This window comes from Carex rostrata, chromosome 3, assembly GCF_964058835.1.
Source record: "Carex rostrata chromosome 3, lpCarRost1.2, whole genome shotgun sequence".
Classification (NCBI taxonomy): domain Eukaryota; kingdom Viridiplantae; phylum Streptophyta; class Magnoliopsida; order Poales; family Cyperaceae; genus Carex; species Carex rostrata.
Window position 1 is genome coordinate 7,911,084 of NC_135920.1, and position 20,422 is coordinate 7,931,505.

At 34.3% G+C, this 20,422-nt stretch overlaps 2 protein-coding genes across 5 annotated transcripts; one reads left to right on the plus strand and one right to left on the minus strand.

Annotated features, from left to right (window-relative positions):
- The first annotated feature begins 291 nt into the window (after positions 1-291).
- On the plus strand, positions 292-5,537 carry LOC144551255 (protein IMPAIRED IN BABA-INDUCED STERILITY 1-like). Of its 2 annotated transcripts, none has more exons than XM_078299152.1 (9): positions 292-1,182; positions 1,695-1,979; positions 2,246-2,563; positions 2,978-3,205; positions 3,294-3,391; positions 3,489-3,606; positions 3,700-4,146; positions 4,345-4,480; positions 5,120-5,537. In XM_078299152.1, the coding sequence occupies exons 1-9, from the start codon at positions 790-792 to the stop codon at positions 5,149-5,151; spliced, it is 2,055 nt and encodes a 684-aa protein (XP_078155278.1). In that variant the 5' UTR covers positions 292-789; the 3' UTR covers positions 5,152-5,537. The 2 variants fall into 2 exon arrangements, with proteins under 2 accessions (XP_078155278.1, XP_078155279.1); XM_078299153.1 differs by having other exon boundaries at positions 294-1,182; positions 3,700-4,143; positions 5,120-5,297.
- Positions 5,538-6,529: 992 nt separating this feature from the next.
- On the minus strand, positions 6,530-13,136 carry LOC144551250 (uncharacterized). 3 transcript variants are annotated; one of them, XM_078299146.1, is made up of 10 exons: positions 12,652-13,136; positions 11,239-11,536; positions 10,492-10,575; positions 9,779-10,225; positions 9,371-9,506; positions 8,935-9,097; positions 8,592-8,720; positions 7,987-8,181; positions 7,416-7,538; positions 6,530-6,677 (listed from the first exon to the last, which is right to left on the minus strand). In XM_078299146.1, exons 2-10 carry the CDS (start codon positions 11,483-11,485, stop codon positions 6,564-6,566), a joined length of 1,638 nt encoding a protein of 545 aa, XP_078155272.1. In that variant the 5' UTR covers positions 11,486-11,536; positions 12,652-13,136; the 3' UTR covers positions 6,530-6,563. The 3 variants fall into 3 exon arrangements, with proteins under 3 accessions (XP_078155272.1, XP_078155271.1, XP_078155273.1); XM_078299145.1 differs by having other exon boundaries at positions 12,814-13,036; XM_078299147.1 differs by lacking the exon at positions 12,652-13,136 and adding an exon at positions 11,648-11,740.
- Between the last annotated feature and the right edge of the window lie 7,286 nt (positions 13,137-20,422).

A 20,422-nucleotide genomic window follows, 5' to 3' on the forward strand; every position in this document is an offset into this window, starting at 1 on the left:
TGTACCGCTGTGCCATGATCTTTTTCGTCTCTAACCCAGTGGTAGTATTATTTTCTCACTTACCTGAGCCTGGGGGCAGCACCTCACTCGGACACAACGGCTACAATTTTCACCAAGTCCAGGTCGCTTTCACACTGCCAGTGAGAAAATCAAACCCGGAGAACAATAAAAAATCAAAAGGTGAAAGAAAAAAAAGAGAGAAAGCAACCAAAGAGGAGACCCCACTTCTTCCCGCGTTGATTCTGCCACGACCTTCCTTCATTAAAATAAAAGCCTCTCTCTCTCTCTTCAATATATCTCTAGGTAACTGGTCCATAACTATGCGACCCAGTTGCCAAGCCAAGCGGCATTCTTTCAAAGATCCAACCTGGTTTCTCTCCCTCTATATCTAATTTGTCTACTCTCTCAAGGGATTTTGTTTAAAAAGGTTTCTTTGACGGAGTTCCATGTTTCTTTTCAAGTTTTTATTGACTGGGTTTTGGTTGGTTGCGATTTTGTAGAGCGAAGGGGCAAATTGGCCTTTTTTTTTTGTCAATCTACGATACTCAATCTAACAGAAGAGTCGTCGATCGATCTATGTTCCTTTTGGGTTTCGATTGATGCATTTTGTAAAGAGCAATGGGTGAGAGATCGTTTGTTGTCTTGCTCGGAGCCTTTAGAGAGAAAGAAATTGATATGTTTTCCCATCTTTCTTGATCCGAGAAGAGATCACTTGGTTAATCACATTTGTTAAATCTGGAGAAAAGAAAGAAAATCCCCAAATTCCTCTCTTTCCTTCTCCCTCCAGCGATGGGTTGCTTTGTTTCAAAGCACGAGCATCATGGGAAGCATGGCCAAATCTGGAAACCTAAATGCATTGCTCCAACTGGCGAAACAACCAGCATGGCAAAAGAGGCAACAAGCTTCACCTCCAATGAGGCCAAAGAGAATGTAATTGACAAATCAAATAAGAAGGAATCCGAGAGCGACATGAGGAAATCAGTGGAGACTGCTACCGGTACGGATGGTACGGTTGTAGGGAGCTCGATGAGTTCTAGAAGCTTCCGGCTTAGAAATCTGCACAAGTACTTGGAAGGAGAACAGGTGGCTGCCGGATGGCCCCCGTGGCTCAGTGCTGTTGCCGGAGAGGCCATTCAGGGGTGGGTCCCACTAAAAGCTGACAATTTTGAGAAACTGGAGAAGGTATTTCAAGCGCCGTCTCTTTTTCACTTTTTGATGTTTGTATTTGTGTCTTTGTACGGAGGCCGTCTCAATTTTGCCATGATCACACAAAAACGGAAGAAGAAAATAATACAAAAGAAGAGAAAATTGGATTAGCTTTTGAATCTTAAATTATGAGACTGGTATCGTATAATATAGCTGTTGGAATTAATTAAATCTATCAATAGCTTGTACCAAAAGCATACTAAATTATCAACAGTAATGATCATCTTCTTGTTATTTCACTTCTCTTTTATTGCTGTTCTTTTTGGTTTCTAATTGGAACCTTGTACCCATTATTCTCTCTTATGTTCAATCAAAATTCTAAAATAACAGTTGTACCAACTGGAGCCAGTACCTTACAATGTGGGCGCACCAGCGACGGCAATTTTGTTTCCTTTCTAATTTAATTGAATTTTACTAAAATAAAAGAAAAAAAATGTTTATATTGCTTTTTCTTTGAGCATTAATATTTTGTACCTTATTTGTACCAGGTGGGTCAAGGTACATACAGCAGTGTATTCAGGGCCCGTGATCTTGAGTCAGGAAAAATTGTTGCTTTAAAGAAGGTGCGATTCGATAATTTTGAGCCAGAAAGTGTTCGATTCATGGCGCGAGAAATTCAAATTCTAAGAAGGTTGAACCACCCAAATATAATGAAACTGGAGGGGTTAATTGCATCAAGGCTTTCATGCAGCTTATATCTTGTTTTCGAGTACATGGAACACGATCTTGCTGGCTTGTCATCTGACCCTGATATAAAATTCACCGAATCTCAGGTTCAATGTTTTTTCTCAGTTTAATTTAATGGGGATCCATGGGTTGTAGATTGTGGAGTTGCACATGTTTGCAGTTATTGTTGAGACACAATTAAGCCTCAGATTGACCTCCAGCTGTTCTATTAACTATCCATTTAATCTAGTTCTTCCTAATTGAAGCATATTGGCCAAGTTATTAGTACTTTACACATGTTACAGAAATTCAGTCCCCTTTTTGTCACCACAATAATTATTAATTTTTTTTTCTTTTATTCATCTAATTTCAGGTAAAATGCTACATGCACCAGCTTCTCTCAGGTTTAGAGCACTGCCACTCTCGCGGCATAATCCACCGGGACATAAAAGGTGCAAATCTTTTGGTGAACAATGAAGGCGTTCTCAAAATGGCTGATTTTGGGCTTGCGAATTTCTATGACCCCAAAGACAAACCCCAGCTAACTAGCCGGGTTGTAACTCTCTGGTACCGCCCCCCTGAGCTCCTGTTGGGCTCGACCACCTATGATGTATCGGTCGATTTGTGGAGTGTTGGGTGCGTTTTTGCTGAGATTTTTCATGGAAAGCCTATCTTGACAGGAAGAACAGAGGTATTGTACCAGTGATAATTCACAAGTGAATGCAATATGGAATGTTTCGTACCGTTACCATACCTAATGGTCCTTATTTCGGTAGTGACTTCATAGTAGTGCATCAACTATGCCCCAACTCAGCTGCAAAAAAACAGCAACAGCAGTATTGCTAATATTTAAACTATGATGGCGATGATGCTGGTAACAATTATAGCACTAATAACAACAGTATTAATTTCTATTATTTCTGTCTGGTAACAATTTTTGTTTGATTCCTGAATTGATCAGCACCACTATTTTTCCCTGACCTGACAAGAAGCGGTACCAGCTCAGGATGCAAATCTCAAGTGCCAATAGACAAATTTATCAGTGTAGTGGCAATTAAATAATAAACACCTTTTTTTTGTTAAATCGAAATTCAAAAAATTGCAGATTGAGCAATTGCATAAAATATTCAAGCTATGTGGCTCCCCGCCAGAGGAGTACTGGAAAAAGTCAAAATTACCGCACGCCACGATTTTTAAGCCTCACCATCCATATAGGAGTTCCCTTCAGGAGACACTTAACAAAGTACCCGGCAATGCCTTCAGCTTGTTAGAGACTCTTCTCTCTGTCGAGCCTTACAAACGAGGCACCGCGTCGAGTGCCCTCAGTTCCGAGGTTAGCTTCTTTCTGAGAAGTTCACCCATTAATTCTTCTTTTTATATCTATTGTGACAAGAGAATTATATTATTGTTTGTATTGGCAGTACTTCAAGACTGAGCCATATGCATGTGAACCGTCGAGCCTACCGAAATACACACCAAACAAAGAGTTGGATGCTAAGATTCGTGAGGATTCAAGCAGGTACTAATAAAGGAGATAGATCCAAGAGTACTGCCCCTATTTGTGCATTTCATTGGAATTCATTCTCTCAGTCTTGACCATCTCATATTTTCTGTAGGCGCAAGAGTGGTGTTGTCAGACTACGATTTCAGGATTCTTCTAAAAGGCAATCAAGACAGAACAGGGCTGCTCGCGAGGCAACAGATGCCGCCAAAGTACAAGATCGCCCCCATGAGGTACATGCTCTAGTGCTTAGCAGTAAATTTCTACCGGTTCTAAATTACCAAAAGCGATTAAACCTTGTAGATCTTATACATTTTTCTTTTCAGGAATTGAGAAGCAAGCCTAGGCAAGAGACAAGGCGCAAATTGAATGGCCAGAACACACGGCTACATGTGGATTTGAAACCTTTGCCAGAATTAGTTCCCGAACATATTCAAAGTCTTCGCAGATTTGGTGGAACGCACCACATGTTTGATTCAGAAAATGACCAACAGGATGGGGCCTTCTCAGGCCCATTGATTGTTGCTTCTAACAACTTTGCTTGGGCCAAGAAGCCCAGAGCAGAGAGGAGGCCTATTTCTAGGGATGAACTTATCAGAAATGAAGATTATAACAAGAGGGAAGATAAAAATATGAATGATTTAAAAGAACAGTGCAATGATGGGCTGAAGCGGGGTTTTCTGAAAAAATGGTCACAATTAGATCGACCTGAATCATGTGAGTCGTTTGATGCTTACTTCCAAGAAGGCACCTCAGCTAGGAGTAGCACTGTGGTATGTATTTTATGTTTTGTCTAGGGATTTGGTAGTACCAGTACTGATATGCACTGTTACTGTTGCTATAACTATTTGTTTCACTCTCCCACATAACTAATCCTCAATTGTAGTTCTCTGGTAGTGCCATCCTTTGTTCATTTGCATTTTTTGCCAGTTAAGAATAATAACTGATATTTACACAAACTTGAAATGAAGGAAACGGAGCAGGGGCCAAGTGAGAGAATGGAATTCTCAGGTCCAATGTCATTACAGCCCCACTTGATTGATGATCTTCTTAAAAAGCATGAACGCCATATCAGACAGGCTTTCAGAAAATCGTGGTTTAAAAGAGGTAATTACAAACAATAAATAGTATTAAGATGTAAAAAAAGATATGAGTTTATGTAAACAATAAATAGTACAATTGGTGGTTTTTTTGGAATAAAGTTGGTTGGTGATCCTTATAACTTGTTGGACCACCACAAGATGCCAAAATGCTATATTATATGAGGAGGGTTCAAATGCCTCCATTTTTTGTGCCTCCATCATGCCTCCATTTTTAAAAACTTGAATAACTCAAAATTTAAATCTTAAAATTAAAAAAAAACCGTTGGATATGAACTATATCATTTTATCTATGCACATGTAAAAAATTATGGCATTTCAACTTTGTTTTGATTGTCATCTTGAGCTTGTAAAAATGTATACAAATGTGGATAATTTCTAGACGTTGATTTTTCAACTTATTGATTCATATAAAAACAAAATCAAAATGTGATAATTTTTTATGGGCACATAGAGAAAATAACATAGATCACATCTAACGGTTTTATTTTGACGTTTAAGTTGTAAACTTTGAGTTATTTAAGTTTTTAAAAATAGAGGCATGATGGAGGCACAAAAAATGGAGGCATTTGAACCCTCCTCATATTATATATAGCTGATTATAACACACCAACTATTTGCTTTTAACTAATGGATGAATATGCAGGCAAAAAGCAAGCATCGAATGGGGATAAGTAAGCTGCAACGCTTGTTGATTCTTAGCTGCACTAAATTTATGTGGATTTCTAAATTGGTCCACTAACACCAAGAACTTCGATGTACATTATGACAAAAAGCACTACGGGTTGAGAAACTAATGCCGCCTCGGTTTCTTACAAGCGAAGCATAACTCAATAGCACTTATATGGCTTTGTTTTTGTGTGTGTGTGTGAGAAATTTAGGATTTATGTCCATCTGGAATTTACTGATCTCTTGTGAATATTTTGTATAGGTTTCAAGTATTTTCCTTTTTTTTTTCTTTTTTTTTTTTCTTTTTCTTTAGGTAATATTCTCAGGATTTTGTGTAGTTCATACGATATGTGAAATAATACTTTGCAGCTAGCTTCTGCTTGGCTGTTTAAAGCAGGTTGAAGGAATGATTATAGCATTTCACAAATACCTGGATGGTTGCATTGTTTTTTCTGCCTAATCACTCCGTAAATATCATTTCGAGTTTGATAGGGATAACTTTTTTAAACTCTTTTAGTTTGGACCACATTAATCAGTTGTTTAGTGGTTGATCAAACTACCTCATGTGTGAATCATTATGAAACTTCTCTCAAACAGCTGGTATTTTCAAAGAGGTAGTTGCAGAGTCTGGCCTTTATGATTTCAAGTCTTTTGACTTATTGAACTGGATGATAATAAATACACCGCAAAATTAAAGTAGAGCTAAGTTAGGCCGCAGAGCTAAGTAATTAGGCCGCTGTTCTGTACCTACCATACAGAATTACACATACAGTTCAAAGCCCGAAAATATTAGATTAATCGTTTAAAGTCTATTCAATTAATTTCTATCAATTAATTTTGTAGTGGGTGTTATATTACACCTATATCATACTAGCCGGACTCCCTGATATAACAATAGATAATTCGCACTACATGATGGATATTATCTTGTACCACTGCGAATAGGTACCAATAGCTAGCTTTTCCAAGTTAAAAAAAAAAAAAAACTATGTTTAGTAAAACAATCAAGATTCATCCTTTTTTTTTTCTTAAAAAATTGTACAGAATTCGCTCCTCAAATTGTACATGATTCATGCTTTTTCAAGTGAAATAAATTACTACTCTATTCAGGACAAAATTTGAAAGATTTTTTCATGAACGAATGTAATAATTACCCAACAACCAATAGTTAAACATGAATTTTTCATTATATATGTTCCAATATACATGATATGTTACATTGTAGTCCAGTCATCTTTGCTCAGTGCATAAATAAGAAGTTAAGAAGGATCTGTCTTTTCATAACAGGCCTTTTTTTTTTCCATGGTACAGCAACTATCTCCTTGTCCTTCAAACAACAAAAACATACGATTTCTCTTCAAAGTAATAACAATTTATTTTGTGAAGAATTTTGTATTAGTCAACAAAATCAATAAAAGCCACTAATCATCCTCAAGAGTGACGATGGTTGGAATCTGGCCGTGATTTACTAAATCAATTTTGTTCAGCCTCACACAACACAGTACCTGCTCTGGCAGCTCCTCCTGCTTCTGAGCCTGAAAAACCCAATTCCAAATTAGGGTTAAAAATTGTTAATTGGAATAGAAAAAGCCTCCATCAGTCCATCTGCATCTTTCTTTCTTTCTTTTAATTTTTGACAAAAGTGGTATATAGTGCCGAGGAGGGTTCTATGCCACCAAATTTTGTACCTCCATCATGCCTCCATTTTTTGCAAGCACATAAAAAAATTATCTATATTTATATGTGATCTATATTGTTTCTCTACATGCGCATAAAAAACTATCACTTTCGATTTTGGTTGTATCGGTGTATTTTTGCAAGCTCTTGATACTGATAAAAAAATATTGAAATGCCATGATCTTTTACATGCGCATAAAAATGATATTGATCATATCTAACTGCTATTTTGATATTTAAGTTTAAAATTTTAAGTTATTTTAGTTATAAAAATAGAGGCATAACAGAGGCACACAAAATTAAGGCATTTGAACCCTCATATAGTGTCACCTCCTCCAACTTTTATGGAAACATCATCTCTCATTTTTTTTCTTACCAATAATGCCGCCTAATGACCTTTTTACTATTTGAAAAACCGAAGCTATGGGAGATATGGTAAAATGTAAATTCAATGGTGAAGGCTATGGTGCTATGCACAATTCATGTACATATGTTGCAAACAAGTTGTTAAATTAACACAGCTGCAAAATTTCACCGAGCTATGAGATGTTTAAATGAGAAAAAGCTTAATTATGAATAGAAGGTACAAAACAAACCTGAATTGTTAGACCCAAATCAAGAACTCCATGCTTCATTCGCTCGCGGAAAGACTCGAGTCCCTTCCTTGAGATATAGCTGAAGCGGTGCACATCCAAATCTACCTCAAAGTAGTTTGATCCCTGCAAGGAAACGTGAAGAAAACTGAGTACAAAATAAGTCGAGCTCTCATTCTTTTGTGCCTCATATGGTAATTCTCGCCTGCACCGCTGCACGGGTGAAAGTCTGGCTGATTTAAAAACATTTAATCTTGTGTATAGAAATTTAATTGAAATTTCGTTTTTTTTTTAGTTCATATATACTTCAACCCCTCTAGTAAAATGTTAAATGTGTGCCACGCGTTATGTATTTACATTATGTATCAACCTTATACATAATGTGCCTAGCCTAGTGGTTAGAATATCATTTTGTGATTGTGGAGACTTGGGGTTCAACCCCCAGTGATCACACATTATGTATTTACAACATTATACATTTTACGTTTCAGTCCCCCCCCCCCCCCCCCCCCAAATCTAAATTTTCTAGTTCCACCCTAGTAGTCTTGGGGGGAGAGAATATTGCTCTTCTTACCTTATAAAAGCTGTGCTGAGGGCGAGAGAGCACAGGCTTGTCGTTGTAAGCCTGAATGAGCTTCCTCTCGGTGCCACCCAAATGAAGGTCTTCTGGGTTCACCAGCCCGGCCAAAATCTTGAGCCTCTCTCGGTATGGGACGACTGACTCCTTCGTAAAGTTCTTCACCTTCTCAGTTTCATTCTCAATGAATCTCTGCAAGCAATTTACCATATTTCATTAAGTCCTCCGACATGCAATGGAAGTCGACAATTTACCATATTTTATTACCCTATCTGCATGCAAAACCCTAGATTTTTTTTTTCCTTTAGCAGTAAGTAATCTTTTCCTTTTGATAGACTAGTATAATGGAAAACGTAATACTTTATCAAGCATTGAATTACTGACAGTTTTAACCATAGTGTTAATGAGCTCAACCGAACTAATATCAAGTAATAGAGGGATTGGTGATATGTTGGAGATTTTCATACAATTTCTCCATTTTATAAGCAGTTGGTTAAGTGTACGAGAATATGCTCAGTATTATTTGGAATCAGTTATTTGTGTTATTTACTAAGCTGCAATATTTCTGCAAAAACTTAAACAAAGAAATAAAATGGCTATACCTTCAAAGAATCTTGGAAATGAGGAGAAACCTCCTTATCATAACAGTCGGAAATTTTGAAGTACAAAACAAGACTCATGCCTTCCCCATCACTGTCGCCAAGAAACATTGCAGCTGGGTACGTAGGCAGCTGAAATTGCATTCATAAAATTGTGTAATGTATTAATTATATTTTTATTAAAGGGCCCCGTACACCCCAGCATCTTTTAGATGCTATTCTCGAGAATTGAACCTGCGCCTCTATGTAAAGAGACGAGGACTCGTGCCACTGTACTAAGCCCGCGGTTCATGTAATGTATTACAATTGTCTAAAGAAAATATTATAATTTAGTGCATGTACTTACCTGAATATTTACAACCAGGAGAGATGGTAGCTTGTCATGAGGCTTAACATTCGGCAGGTCGATGTGCTGTGCTATGTGGTTTACTTTACGGGGACATAAAAACAAATCGACCCCAATTGGATAGTAAGGTGCATAGTTCGCTGCTGGTGCCTTCTTTTTGTCTCTGTTTTCAAATTTGTTCTCTTGTTATTGTTTTCTGATTTTCCTATAAAGTGCCTAAGGTCCAGTAATATAACCGTAATTTTCCCAACATATTTCAATCCGAGGATTTCAACCCCCAGCATTCATATCGCGTCTGGAGGCTTGATTAGAAATACCAATCAACAACCCCTCCAAAATAAAAAGGAAAATCAATAAACAAACAACAGAACCTAAATTTGAATAGAAAGGAAAGAATATTGGTCTATTGATTATTGGCGCCATCGGGGCTTTGTACCTGAAAAAGCTTTCACTCCGTAGCTTAAAAGTAGAAGGTTCAACATAAGACCAGCATCCAGCTGTTGGTTTCTCTCCACTGAAGGCTGGTATCAACAGTCCTCCTTTTGGACGGTACAAGAACCTCTTTGAAGCACCTGCGCAATTTAAGCAACACAAAGTTTATCAAAACTGTCCCAAGTTTATACCATAAAATTAAAAGATTGGTGTTTAAGAATCGAGTCTTCATTTTCCTTGTTCAAATCACCACTCTGGAAATGCCTTGGCAAGAAAACACTCTGGAAATGCCTTCAGTTTTACTTGTTTAGAGGGTAATTAGATAAAGTTCGCTTCTAGGCTATTTTGTCAATTGAATGTCACAAAGTGAACTAGTATTTAAATAACAGAGAAAAAATGTAGTAAACCATACTAAACTCAGTGGCTTCTTCTCCGTCATAAGACTTCCTCTTATAGGACAACCTGATCACCGTTGATTTTCTCTTTGAACAAGGAGAGCCTGTACCAGCCGTCTTGTCATTAAAGCTCACTGATGGTAACAATTTTTTTACAAATGAAGGAGCTTTATTCATGCTATGCTTCTCCTCCCCGTCAGCTTTCTCTTTCAACCCTTTAAAGCTCCCGGCACATGAATTTGTTAGGAACTTCTTTGTTTTAGAGGCAACGTCAGTTATTGGATTGCTCATTCTAGGCTCATCAGGAGTTTTTTCTTTTTCGTTTTTGCCCCCATCTCCTTTTAAATATTGTTCAACCGCGAGTGTTATGGGCCCGCTTGAGCGTGCATCATCAATGGCGTGGCACATTGTATCTACCACACGTGAGGCTGTCTCGTATTGAGTAACTTGTGTTGTATTGAAATCTGGAAGATAAGATAAAAAGGTCAGCAAATTATGCACAAATTTTTTTTACTGCATGTTTACTTTATGTTTTCATATTTGATTCAGGAGCGAATGCTAAAAGTTCGGATTATTGTCACATTTATATGTCTACCTAATAAAATACATAATTCTCTCTTTAGATGTAATCAGAATCTTTCCTTCTCCATAAGGAGCATCTAACATCCTATGATGACATAGAATATTCAAGCTTAATCAAAATATTAAAAAGTTAAAAAAAAAAAAATACCTCCATGAACACTACGGAATTCATCATCGGAATCTGACTCGAGAATGCTGACTGAGTCAAACCAGGCATCTTCTTGGCATACACCTACAGATATATATTAGCAACATACAGAAAAACATATAAATGAGTGTGAAGGGGTTACAGTTTAATATAATCATTTGGTAATTATTACTTTCATGGTATAAACTATTACAAGTGAGTAGTGTTACTAGAGATGAGAGTTTCTCCCTCAGCAATTCAAATCATCCTAGGTTCCTATATTAAATAGGATCGAAGTCCCTTTTGCCCAGTCCTACTTTTATAATTTATTGTTATTAGTTATTTTTTTAAAATAACTGTTTTTGACGAGCAAAAAGCTTATAAAAAAGTGTAACAATATAAGATTTTCTAGTTACAAAAGTCTTTCTTCAAAAATTAGCTTCTCCAGAGGCCATTTTGCAAACTGCTCGATGCGGATCCTGCCGCCAACTTTATCCTCTCACTACTCAGAACTGTGGTTTTCCCTCGGATGAACAAATATAAAAACAGGAAAAATGATGTGGCCCCCACCAAAAAAATTAGACTATACAGAAACACCACACAAATATAAATAACTCGGTAAGAGCTTGAGAGGCCTCCGACCTCTTCAACTATAAAAGGAATTAAAATTATCTTAGACCAGTTCCCATCTATAGCTCAGGTGGTTGATGCAAATTAAGCTCATAAATAAAAGAAAAAGGAAGATTGTAATTGATAAATATAACTCACCATTGGAATCAACCTGGCTATGGTGCCACTGAACCTGGGTTCGGTGAAACATCCTTTTAGATTTATCATCCTTTTTGTGAGCAGTTGCAGCTGTCTCCATGTGTACAAACCCACTCACTGAAAAATCAGCAGATGCTTCTTGTGCATGAGTCAAGACCTTTCTATGACGCAGCTTTCTGGGCCGGTAAGGGAGAGGGAGTTTCCCCTCCTTCGGCCTTGAGTTGGCTTTTGACACACATGAACCCATTTTCAGAAGCTAGCTCTTTTTTTCTAAATGAAGAGAGTATTGACAAAGCACCTGGGAAGTAAACAGGAATTCAGATAAACAAAAAGATACACTGATACATGTGATTTGTTTAAGCTGACAAAACCATCAATAAGAAAAAAAATATATATATATATTCTGTACGAAATAAAGGACACTATGGAAATATACAATAAGACTGAGTAATTTCACAAAGAAGAGGAGCAAAAAGAAGATAAATGAGAATCTGAAGCCAAATACGAATTACTTGCTCTCAACTTAAGAGAGATATATATATATCTCATCTTATGATTGGAAGCATCACTTTGGTAGCTTGGTCTGTTGGTACCATGGCATTATTTGAGTTTTGCCTAACTAAAAAAAATGATTTAAATTGTGCTTCTAACTTTATAATAGGTAGGTGGTATCAATAAATAGAGGATAGTCAATCCTCATGGAATGGAGACGCTACAAGGAAAGCGCGTAGCTTTTATAAAATTGCAAATGTTGCATGCTGTACATGGTGTTAAATTATAATATTATCTAGCACACCTACTTGTTCACTTACATAATTCTATTCGACGATCTAGCTTAGTACTTACTTCCACTTTGTTTGTGAGAGAGAGAGAGAGAGAGTGTGTGTGTTTGGGGGGGGGGGGGGGGGGGGGGGGGGGGGGGGGGGGGGCAGATTGGTCAAAGCCAATAGAAAGAGTAGTATTGCTCACTTATAAAATCCAAAATCAGCTGGTGCAATTATAAGAATAAGCTAAACAGTGTTCTTATAAAATCTTCATTATTTGGTACAAAAAAATCCCTTTAAACAAAATCTTGAGCCCAGAAACCAACAGAAAGAGGTTCGCTCACTTCAAATCTTAACCGGGACTCTTTTGGAAAGTGTAATGTCAATCTTCTTCTTTTTATTTTGGAACTTAAGTGCAATGTCATTCACACGAACCAGAGAACAGCACCAGTACCTTCATCCATTAGTGCTCTTTTCAATTGAATGCAATATAAAAAATCAACAAAAACATTGAATGCAACAACCCCACCATTGCTGCCACCCATTTGTCAGAAATCATTTTTAAGGTGTTAAACGAATATTCTCACCTCGCTTAAGGTATCTACTCATCTTATTGCATTTTTTTCAAGGGCTAAAAAGTAATTTATACCATTGGAAGGGCACATCTCAAATGATCGTCAAAGCAGCAGCTCCCGCATTTCAGCAGAGAAGCACAAGAATGGAAGAAATCCATTATCCATGGCATTTCAATCCCCAAAAACAGAAGTAAAAGTTGCAACATTTTAGAGGGTGTATCTGAAAATTTCCTTACCTCAGATAAAACCAACAGTTTGCCGCGTTTACGAAATGTGCTCTGTGGAGACGACACGAGCTGATATCTTTTGCGGTCAAGGACTTGGAAAGTTCATTAATTTCTGAAAACGGTGATATATAAATGGGGTCAAGTCGCCTCTCTGAGACCCCCACCTCTATATCAAAAGAGACGGTGGAGGATAGAAATACATTTGAGAAAGAGAGGGAGAGGGAAGGGAGACAAAGGGGACACTCGTGCTATATATAACATTTGTTTTTTCTGATTATTTCAGGGGCTTAGATGTAAAATGTTGTTTTCTTAGTTTAGAATATGTACCGGTCAAGACCAGCTGAGACCACGTGGAAATAAGAAAGAAAGGAAACAAACACAGAGTAGGTTCTATATAGACACGGTCTCTTTCGTGATGTTGACCATATAACTAACTGATTGTGGGGACCGTTTCGTTGCCATCTGGTCCATGGATCGGAGTACGAGAATAGTTAAGAATTAAGACGGACTTTTTGTCTATTTCCATTTTGTTAAATTAATTAAAAAAAATATACTGTTTTTAATTTTACACATTTGATAACTGTAAAGCTGCATTCTAAAAGGAAGCCGATAACAGTACCCACGCTACAGTACTTGCAGGAGGAATATCAAAAATTAAATGTGAAAAATAACTTTTTGTGGAAATTGCAAAAATTTCACAATTCGAATTTTTTTTCTAAAGTATTAATATTTATGCACGGAAGTATTTATAGCTATGAGGTGAACAATTATTTATTGTGCGGGTACTGTAGCGCGAAGATAATAGTACATGCACTGTACCTGCTGGGGGATCACCGAAAATTAAATGCAGAAAAATAACTTTCTGCTAGGACTGCAAAATCTCTACAATTTTAATTTTTTTTTCCATATTATTAATATCTCCATAATATTTTCTTTCAAATGAGATCCATGTTGACGTACTTTTAGACTCGTCATTGCGCAAGTATTTATACCTCGCTGTTCAAGTATTTATACCTATACTTACAAGTATTTTTTACATATGACACTGAAAGTATTAATATCTAAGTATTGAAAGTATTTATACTTATACATTGAAGTATTTATGCGTATGAGGTCAACTATTTTTGTTAGATGAAGACTCACGAGAGATGATTGGAGAACTCCAAAAAAGATAATCATGACAAGCCACGCATCAAAGTATTAATTTTTTTTAAGTGTTAATATCTTATCTTCTAAGTATTTATAACTACGAAAGTATACATATCTAAATATTTTTTACATATGACACTAAAAGTATTTTATAACTACGAAGGTATACATATCTAAGTATTTTTTTTACATATGACACTGAAAATATTAATATTTAAGTACTAAAAGTATTTATATATATGCATTGAAGTATTTATTCCTATGAAATCAACTATTTTTGTTAGAGAAAGGTTGACGCGAAAATGAGTGCGAAGATTGTAAAAGAAAAAAACTATATAATTAGTGGGGATCATAGAGAAATGATGCTACTTGAATTTTAGACTAATAATTAGTTGAGACTATAAAATTAGTGGAGACCATAATATATTATTTCTCTAAGTATGGATACTATAGCACGATTACTATGACGCGGGTACTAAAATGATTATTCATTCTAAAAACCTTGCTAAATTGTTGTGCGAAAATAATTAAAATGTATTATCAAAGTTATTTTGTGTTCGATGAGAATTGGTGATTTAGAAAGGTAATTTTAAAGTGAGTGAGAGCTTTTCAGCAAGAGCACGAGATGAGATAATGAATTTGTCATGGTTTTGGATAGGATTGAATGTTTTTTATTGATGAAAAATGTGATAAAGGACGAATGCTGGTGACTAAAATTTCAAAAACAATTAACATTAATTTACTTAACACAAACTTCTAAATTCTAAATTATATTTATATAAAACTTTGTATATATTTAGGTGTATTAACATTATTGATTGCTTCATTACAACCTATATAAAATATTAATATATTAAAATAAATCTGCATTAACACGAGACACTAGTACACCACTATACAACGTATTACTAATACACCTAAATATAACGACCAACTACTTCTAAATACAACAAAGCAAGAAAATAAATAATTAAATTCTTCTAAATGCCCTAAATTAAGTAATAAATAGATACAATATGTGATAAATAGATCGGTTTTTAGAAAACTCTTAACTAACTAACTATCTAGCGACAAAAATAATGCTCTCCGTGTGAAAAATCTATTTATCACATATTGTATTATTACATAACAACACATGATCAGAAAAGGTTCAATTGTCATTATCAACGGTTCTCCAGCTGTATGAGATGGTCTTGATACTGAAAGCATACCCATTACAGCATTACTAATGGGTGCTTCTACATGAACGGTTCATTGTGTTAGTGAACCGTTACTGTTGAGTTGTACTTATTTATCCATTTACCACACAGAACATACACTTATTGTTACGTATAAAAACCAGTAGTAATTAGACATTGGTGATTTGTTGTTTTGCAGAAAAGTGTAATTCTAATGGTTTTTGGATCTACCTTAGTTCGATAGGCATATGAATTCTACGATGCACTTTAAGATTTGTGCAGCTCTGCACTAAGATTTGTGAGTACAAATTTTAAAATGCATTGTACAAGTTCTCGTGTTCATCAGACTTAAAAATAGGTATAAAGCCCATTGACTTACTCCTTAGAGCATCTACATCTCTGAAACTCTTGGAATTTCTAATTTGATGTTGCAGTTTCTAAACTAGTTTTAGGGATGTAGATGTGTAGGGGTGTCAATGACACCTGTTTACCCGTTTACCTTACCCGTATCGTATTCGATAAGACGGGTATGGGTAATGTTTTTTTTTCGTTAGTTTATTGGATATGGGTATGGGTAAAGATTTTTTTTTGTTAGATAAACGGGTATGGGTACGGGTAAAGGTTATTTCGTACCCGTTGGGTAACGGGTAATTATATGTAATATATTATATATAAATATACCAATATTATATCCAATTTATTTATTTTTCTTCTTTTCATATTGCTGTATGCTTGTATCAACGCTGGAGACATATATATCAACGAATTCATTTCCTTGTTTTCTTCCTTATTCATCGTTATTGTCTTTTTCTCAATTCTGCAAATGGAAATATTCCATGTTTCAAAGAAGATATATCCTCACCTTATTTTTCTGGCAATAATGTATTGTTTGGTCCAAATGAGTAATCCATTAATGTCAGCTCAGGTTTTAGCGTCTGAATTTTGCATCACATGTCAGTTTTCTCAAGGTTATACTACGAATATATATATTTAATAATTGAACGAGATGGAATGAAATGTTAGAAGAAAGAATGTAACAAGTGTCACCATTATTCGTTATTCGCCCACTACCGTTTCGTTACCCGTTAATCATAACGGGTATGGATAGGGTAGGGTAAGACAAATTCTTAACGAGTATGGGTAGGGTATGGATAAGGTCAATTCTTAGTGGGTATGGGTATGAAAATGGTTCCACCCTCCCCGTATCGTACCCATTGACACCCCTATAGATGTGTTTCTTATTTAGCAACTTTGCTTCAAAGTTTCTTAATAAAAAATTGTTTATAAACTCTGACGTGGCCAAATAATTCACTGAAATTCTTTTCTCTAGTAATTTATTTGCTGATGTGGCAATTAAGAAACTCTAATTTTAGTTTCAGGAATGTGAGGGTTTATAAACTTTCAGAGACAAAATTTCTAAAAATTAGTTAACAGTTATTTAGAAATTTCAAGAGTTTCAGAAATGTAGATGCTCTTACTCGTTGTTTTGTAGTAGTGACTTATTATGAATCAATTATAATCAAAATAGTTAACATCGGGCAATTAAAAAATTATTTGTATTGTATGCCACATCCACCTCTGATATTTTCTGCATATTTTTAATATACTTAATTTGTTTGTCTTTAAGTTTATCCTAAATTTACCCATAAACTTTTTCTAGTGTATATAATTAAATTGACGCAAAAGAGGAGATATAAACAGATTAAAATAACCAATCAACTGACGGTCGCACATGTACCCAAAGTCCCAAACCATTGACTAACGACCGATTTTTTTATTTATATCCAAAAATTAAATTAAATTTCAAAAACTAACCGAACCGGATGTCAAATTTTAAATCTACCCAAACCGGTTAACCGTTAACCGGACCAAATTTCCGGTTAACGGTTAACCGGACCTTTTGAAATGGTTCGGTTAACCGTTAACCGGACCCAAACCATGGGTCCGGTTAACGGTTAACCGGATTCGTTGGTTCGCTGAACCGTTAACCGAACCCAATTTTTATTTTTATTTTTATTATTATTTTTTTTTTAAAACAGAAATTTTTCAATTTTTTTTTTCTATTGAAAATATACATGAAAATTCGTATTTAGATTTATCAAATTTACACCAAAATTTTTTGTAAATCAAATATGAAATTTAAAATTATAGAAAAATACACATACACATACACATATACATATACATAAATAATATACAGTTACCAATTTTTTTTACTTTTTTTTTTACTTTTTTTTACTTTTTTTGAAATTATAAAATTATTTATTCTGTATCATGGTTAATTTTCAGATTTAATTTACAAATTTTATTCGTAAATTTGATAGATATCAATACGATGTTTATTTTTGTAAATCGTATTTAATTGAGATTCATTGTTTTGGAGATTTTTTAAATATATCTTTTGGAGATGCATTGCAAAACAATAATCTTGTATAGTGGAAATGGGAGATGCAAAGCAAAACCATGCATCTTTAGTTGTTTACGGATCTTATACAACTGGGTTGGACATTTATTTGCTCCAAATTAATCACAACCATTCAAAGAACCATTTTTTCGAATTTGATGGTTCATGATTAGTGTTTTTCGGATTTGATGGTTCATGATCAGTGTGCACCATTTTTATACTTCTGGATTGTACATAATCCATTTCTGGTTCAAATGGAGGCAATGGACATGTCCATTACTTTAGGAATGGAGGGGTCTATGAACCGGTTCAACCTAAATAGACTTGGTCCATACCTTACTCATGAACTGCGAAAAAAGAGAACTTTTTTTGCTCCCACCGGGGCTTGAAACCCATGTCACTTGGGTGGGAGCCAAGTACCCTAACCACTATACTATATTAACTTTCTTGTTACCATCTTGATTCTTGTTTATTATATATACGACTTTTATAAATTTTCTAGTCTATATAGTTTCAATGTTTCTTGTATAGTGAATAAATTTTTTTTTTAATGTAAACTATATATATTCTGTCGGAATATTTATTTTATTAATATTCTATATAATCTATATACACTAACCCTAAACCCTAAACACTATATATTCTATATAATCTACATATACATATAAAATAAAATTCGTATTTAGATTTATCAAATTTACACAAAAAAAATTTGTAAATCAAATCTGAAATTTAAAATTATAGAAAAATATACATACACATATACATATGCATATAAATATGGTTATAAAAAAACGAGTTTAAAAAAAAAAAAAAAAAAAAAAAACCGGTTATTGGATAACCGGACCAAAACCATATTTCCGCTAAGCCGTTAACCGAACCCATACCATTGGTCCGCTAAACGGTTAACCGAACCCACCGGTCCGCTAAACCGTTAACCGAACCAAGGGTCCGGTTAACCGTTAACCGAACCAAGGGTCCGGTTAACGGTTAACCGGTTTGGATAGATTTAAAATTTCAGTGTCAAACCGGTTAATTTTTGAAATTTAATTTAAATTTTGGATAAAAATAAAAAAATCGGGACTAACGAGCTAGCTCTAAGTGGTTTGGTGTGCGCCAGTTCATGAAGTCAGCTAAGTGTGGTTTTGTAACTGGTTTTTAAACCTTATTAGATGTACTTGTACATAATCAATGAGGGTAACAATCATTGACGACACCTCACAATTTAACTTAATAACTTAATAATATTGAACTAAATTAAAAAATATATAAATAAAAAAATGTATATTGATTTTGAATTAATGTTTATATAATTTGAATGTTATCATAAATTGTAGAACTAAATTAAAAGTATATAAATAAATAAAAATGTATAAATATATTGATTTTGAATTAATTTTTATATAATTTGAATGTTGTCATAAATTGTATATACATTCAATCAAAAGTTGATTAAATATTAACTTCTTTTTATAGATTTCAACTTTTTTTAAATAAATAGTAGAACTTATATATCGATTTTTTTTAAGTGGTAGTACAGATAAAGTTTTGATCATGTTCGAAGTGTCATGTTTCAAAATTATAGATTATGTTTTTGAACCATCAAAAAACAAATTTATGAATTATTTTTATGGTTGTCAAAATTATCAAGTTAATGCGATGAAAGTAAAAAGTGAGATTTTGAGTTAAGAGGAGGAAGAAGAAAAAAGAAAAAGAGTGACTAAAGGCTTTTCACCCTGCCAATTTTCTCTCGTCAAATACTTTGGTAATGAGATTTTGGAAGGTAATTTTTTTTTTATCTTTTTAAGTTGTAGTTTTTATTCGGATGGTAAAAGACGTCATTCTTTGTGTGAAAGGTTAAAGATTTAAAAATCCAAACAAAAAAGTTTTTATGAATATTGAATTTAAAATGCTAGATCATTATATATATATTTTTTAAAATAGTTGTGTCAACCGAAAACTATGGCTTCTTTTTCAGAATTCTAATTTGGTGATCGAAAGAAATTCAATTTTTTTTTATCTTTAACTTGCAACAGCATTTCAATAAATTTTACTTAGCGTAGGATGTTTATGCTGTATTATCATGAAATTATTAGATTAGCAGGTATACGTATACGTCAGGATTATGTTTAGTAGATGAATAAAGTAAAAAAATAGAAAAAATTATTTCTTGGTCTGTACCAAACACAAGTTAGTATGACTAAATTATAATTGTTGTACTCGCAAATCTTATTTCAAATATATTTTTATCAATATTGGTAAGCTAATCTGGTTCAATCAGTTTCTGGAACAATGAGAATTATTTCTTTCTTTTCATGTTTCATTTATTAAATTATAACAGGATTCTACTCAGAAACTTAATAGTGTAATAAATTACGATTAATATAATTATATAAACAAACGAGGTCTGACTCTTATTGTTCTCTACAAAAAAAATAGCTCTGGTACCAATGAGGTTAGCAACTAGATTTTGCATATAACTAGCGAGTACGTATTACTTTTTTTTTTTTTCCTTTTTGATGTAGTAATACCCTGCTTGTTTGTGTATAAGATTTTCTTTAATAAGAAAGATAGAAGTCTAACTTATCAACTTCTATTTATTGTTGATAAGAGATTTACAGTTCAAATTTTGAATCCATGAACTTTCATATGGAAGATGTGGTCATTTGTTACTAGATTAAAGTATAATTTTCTGCTCTGTGTATAAGAGTTGATATAATATATCATTGACAAATTATTCTTTCAATTATTTACTAGTGTATCTTATTTTTTATTTTATTTGAAAGTAAATGTTGGAAGTCAAGTCATTTAACTATTTAATATCTTTGTATGTTATTTGATATATGTAATGAATATGTCTTAATTCTGATAAAAGTGAAGTCACTTT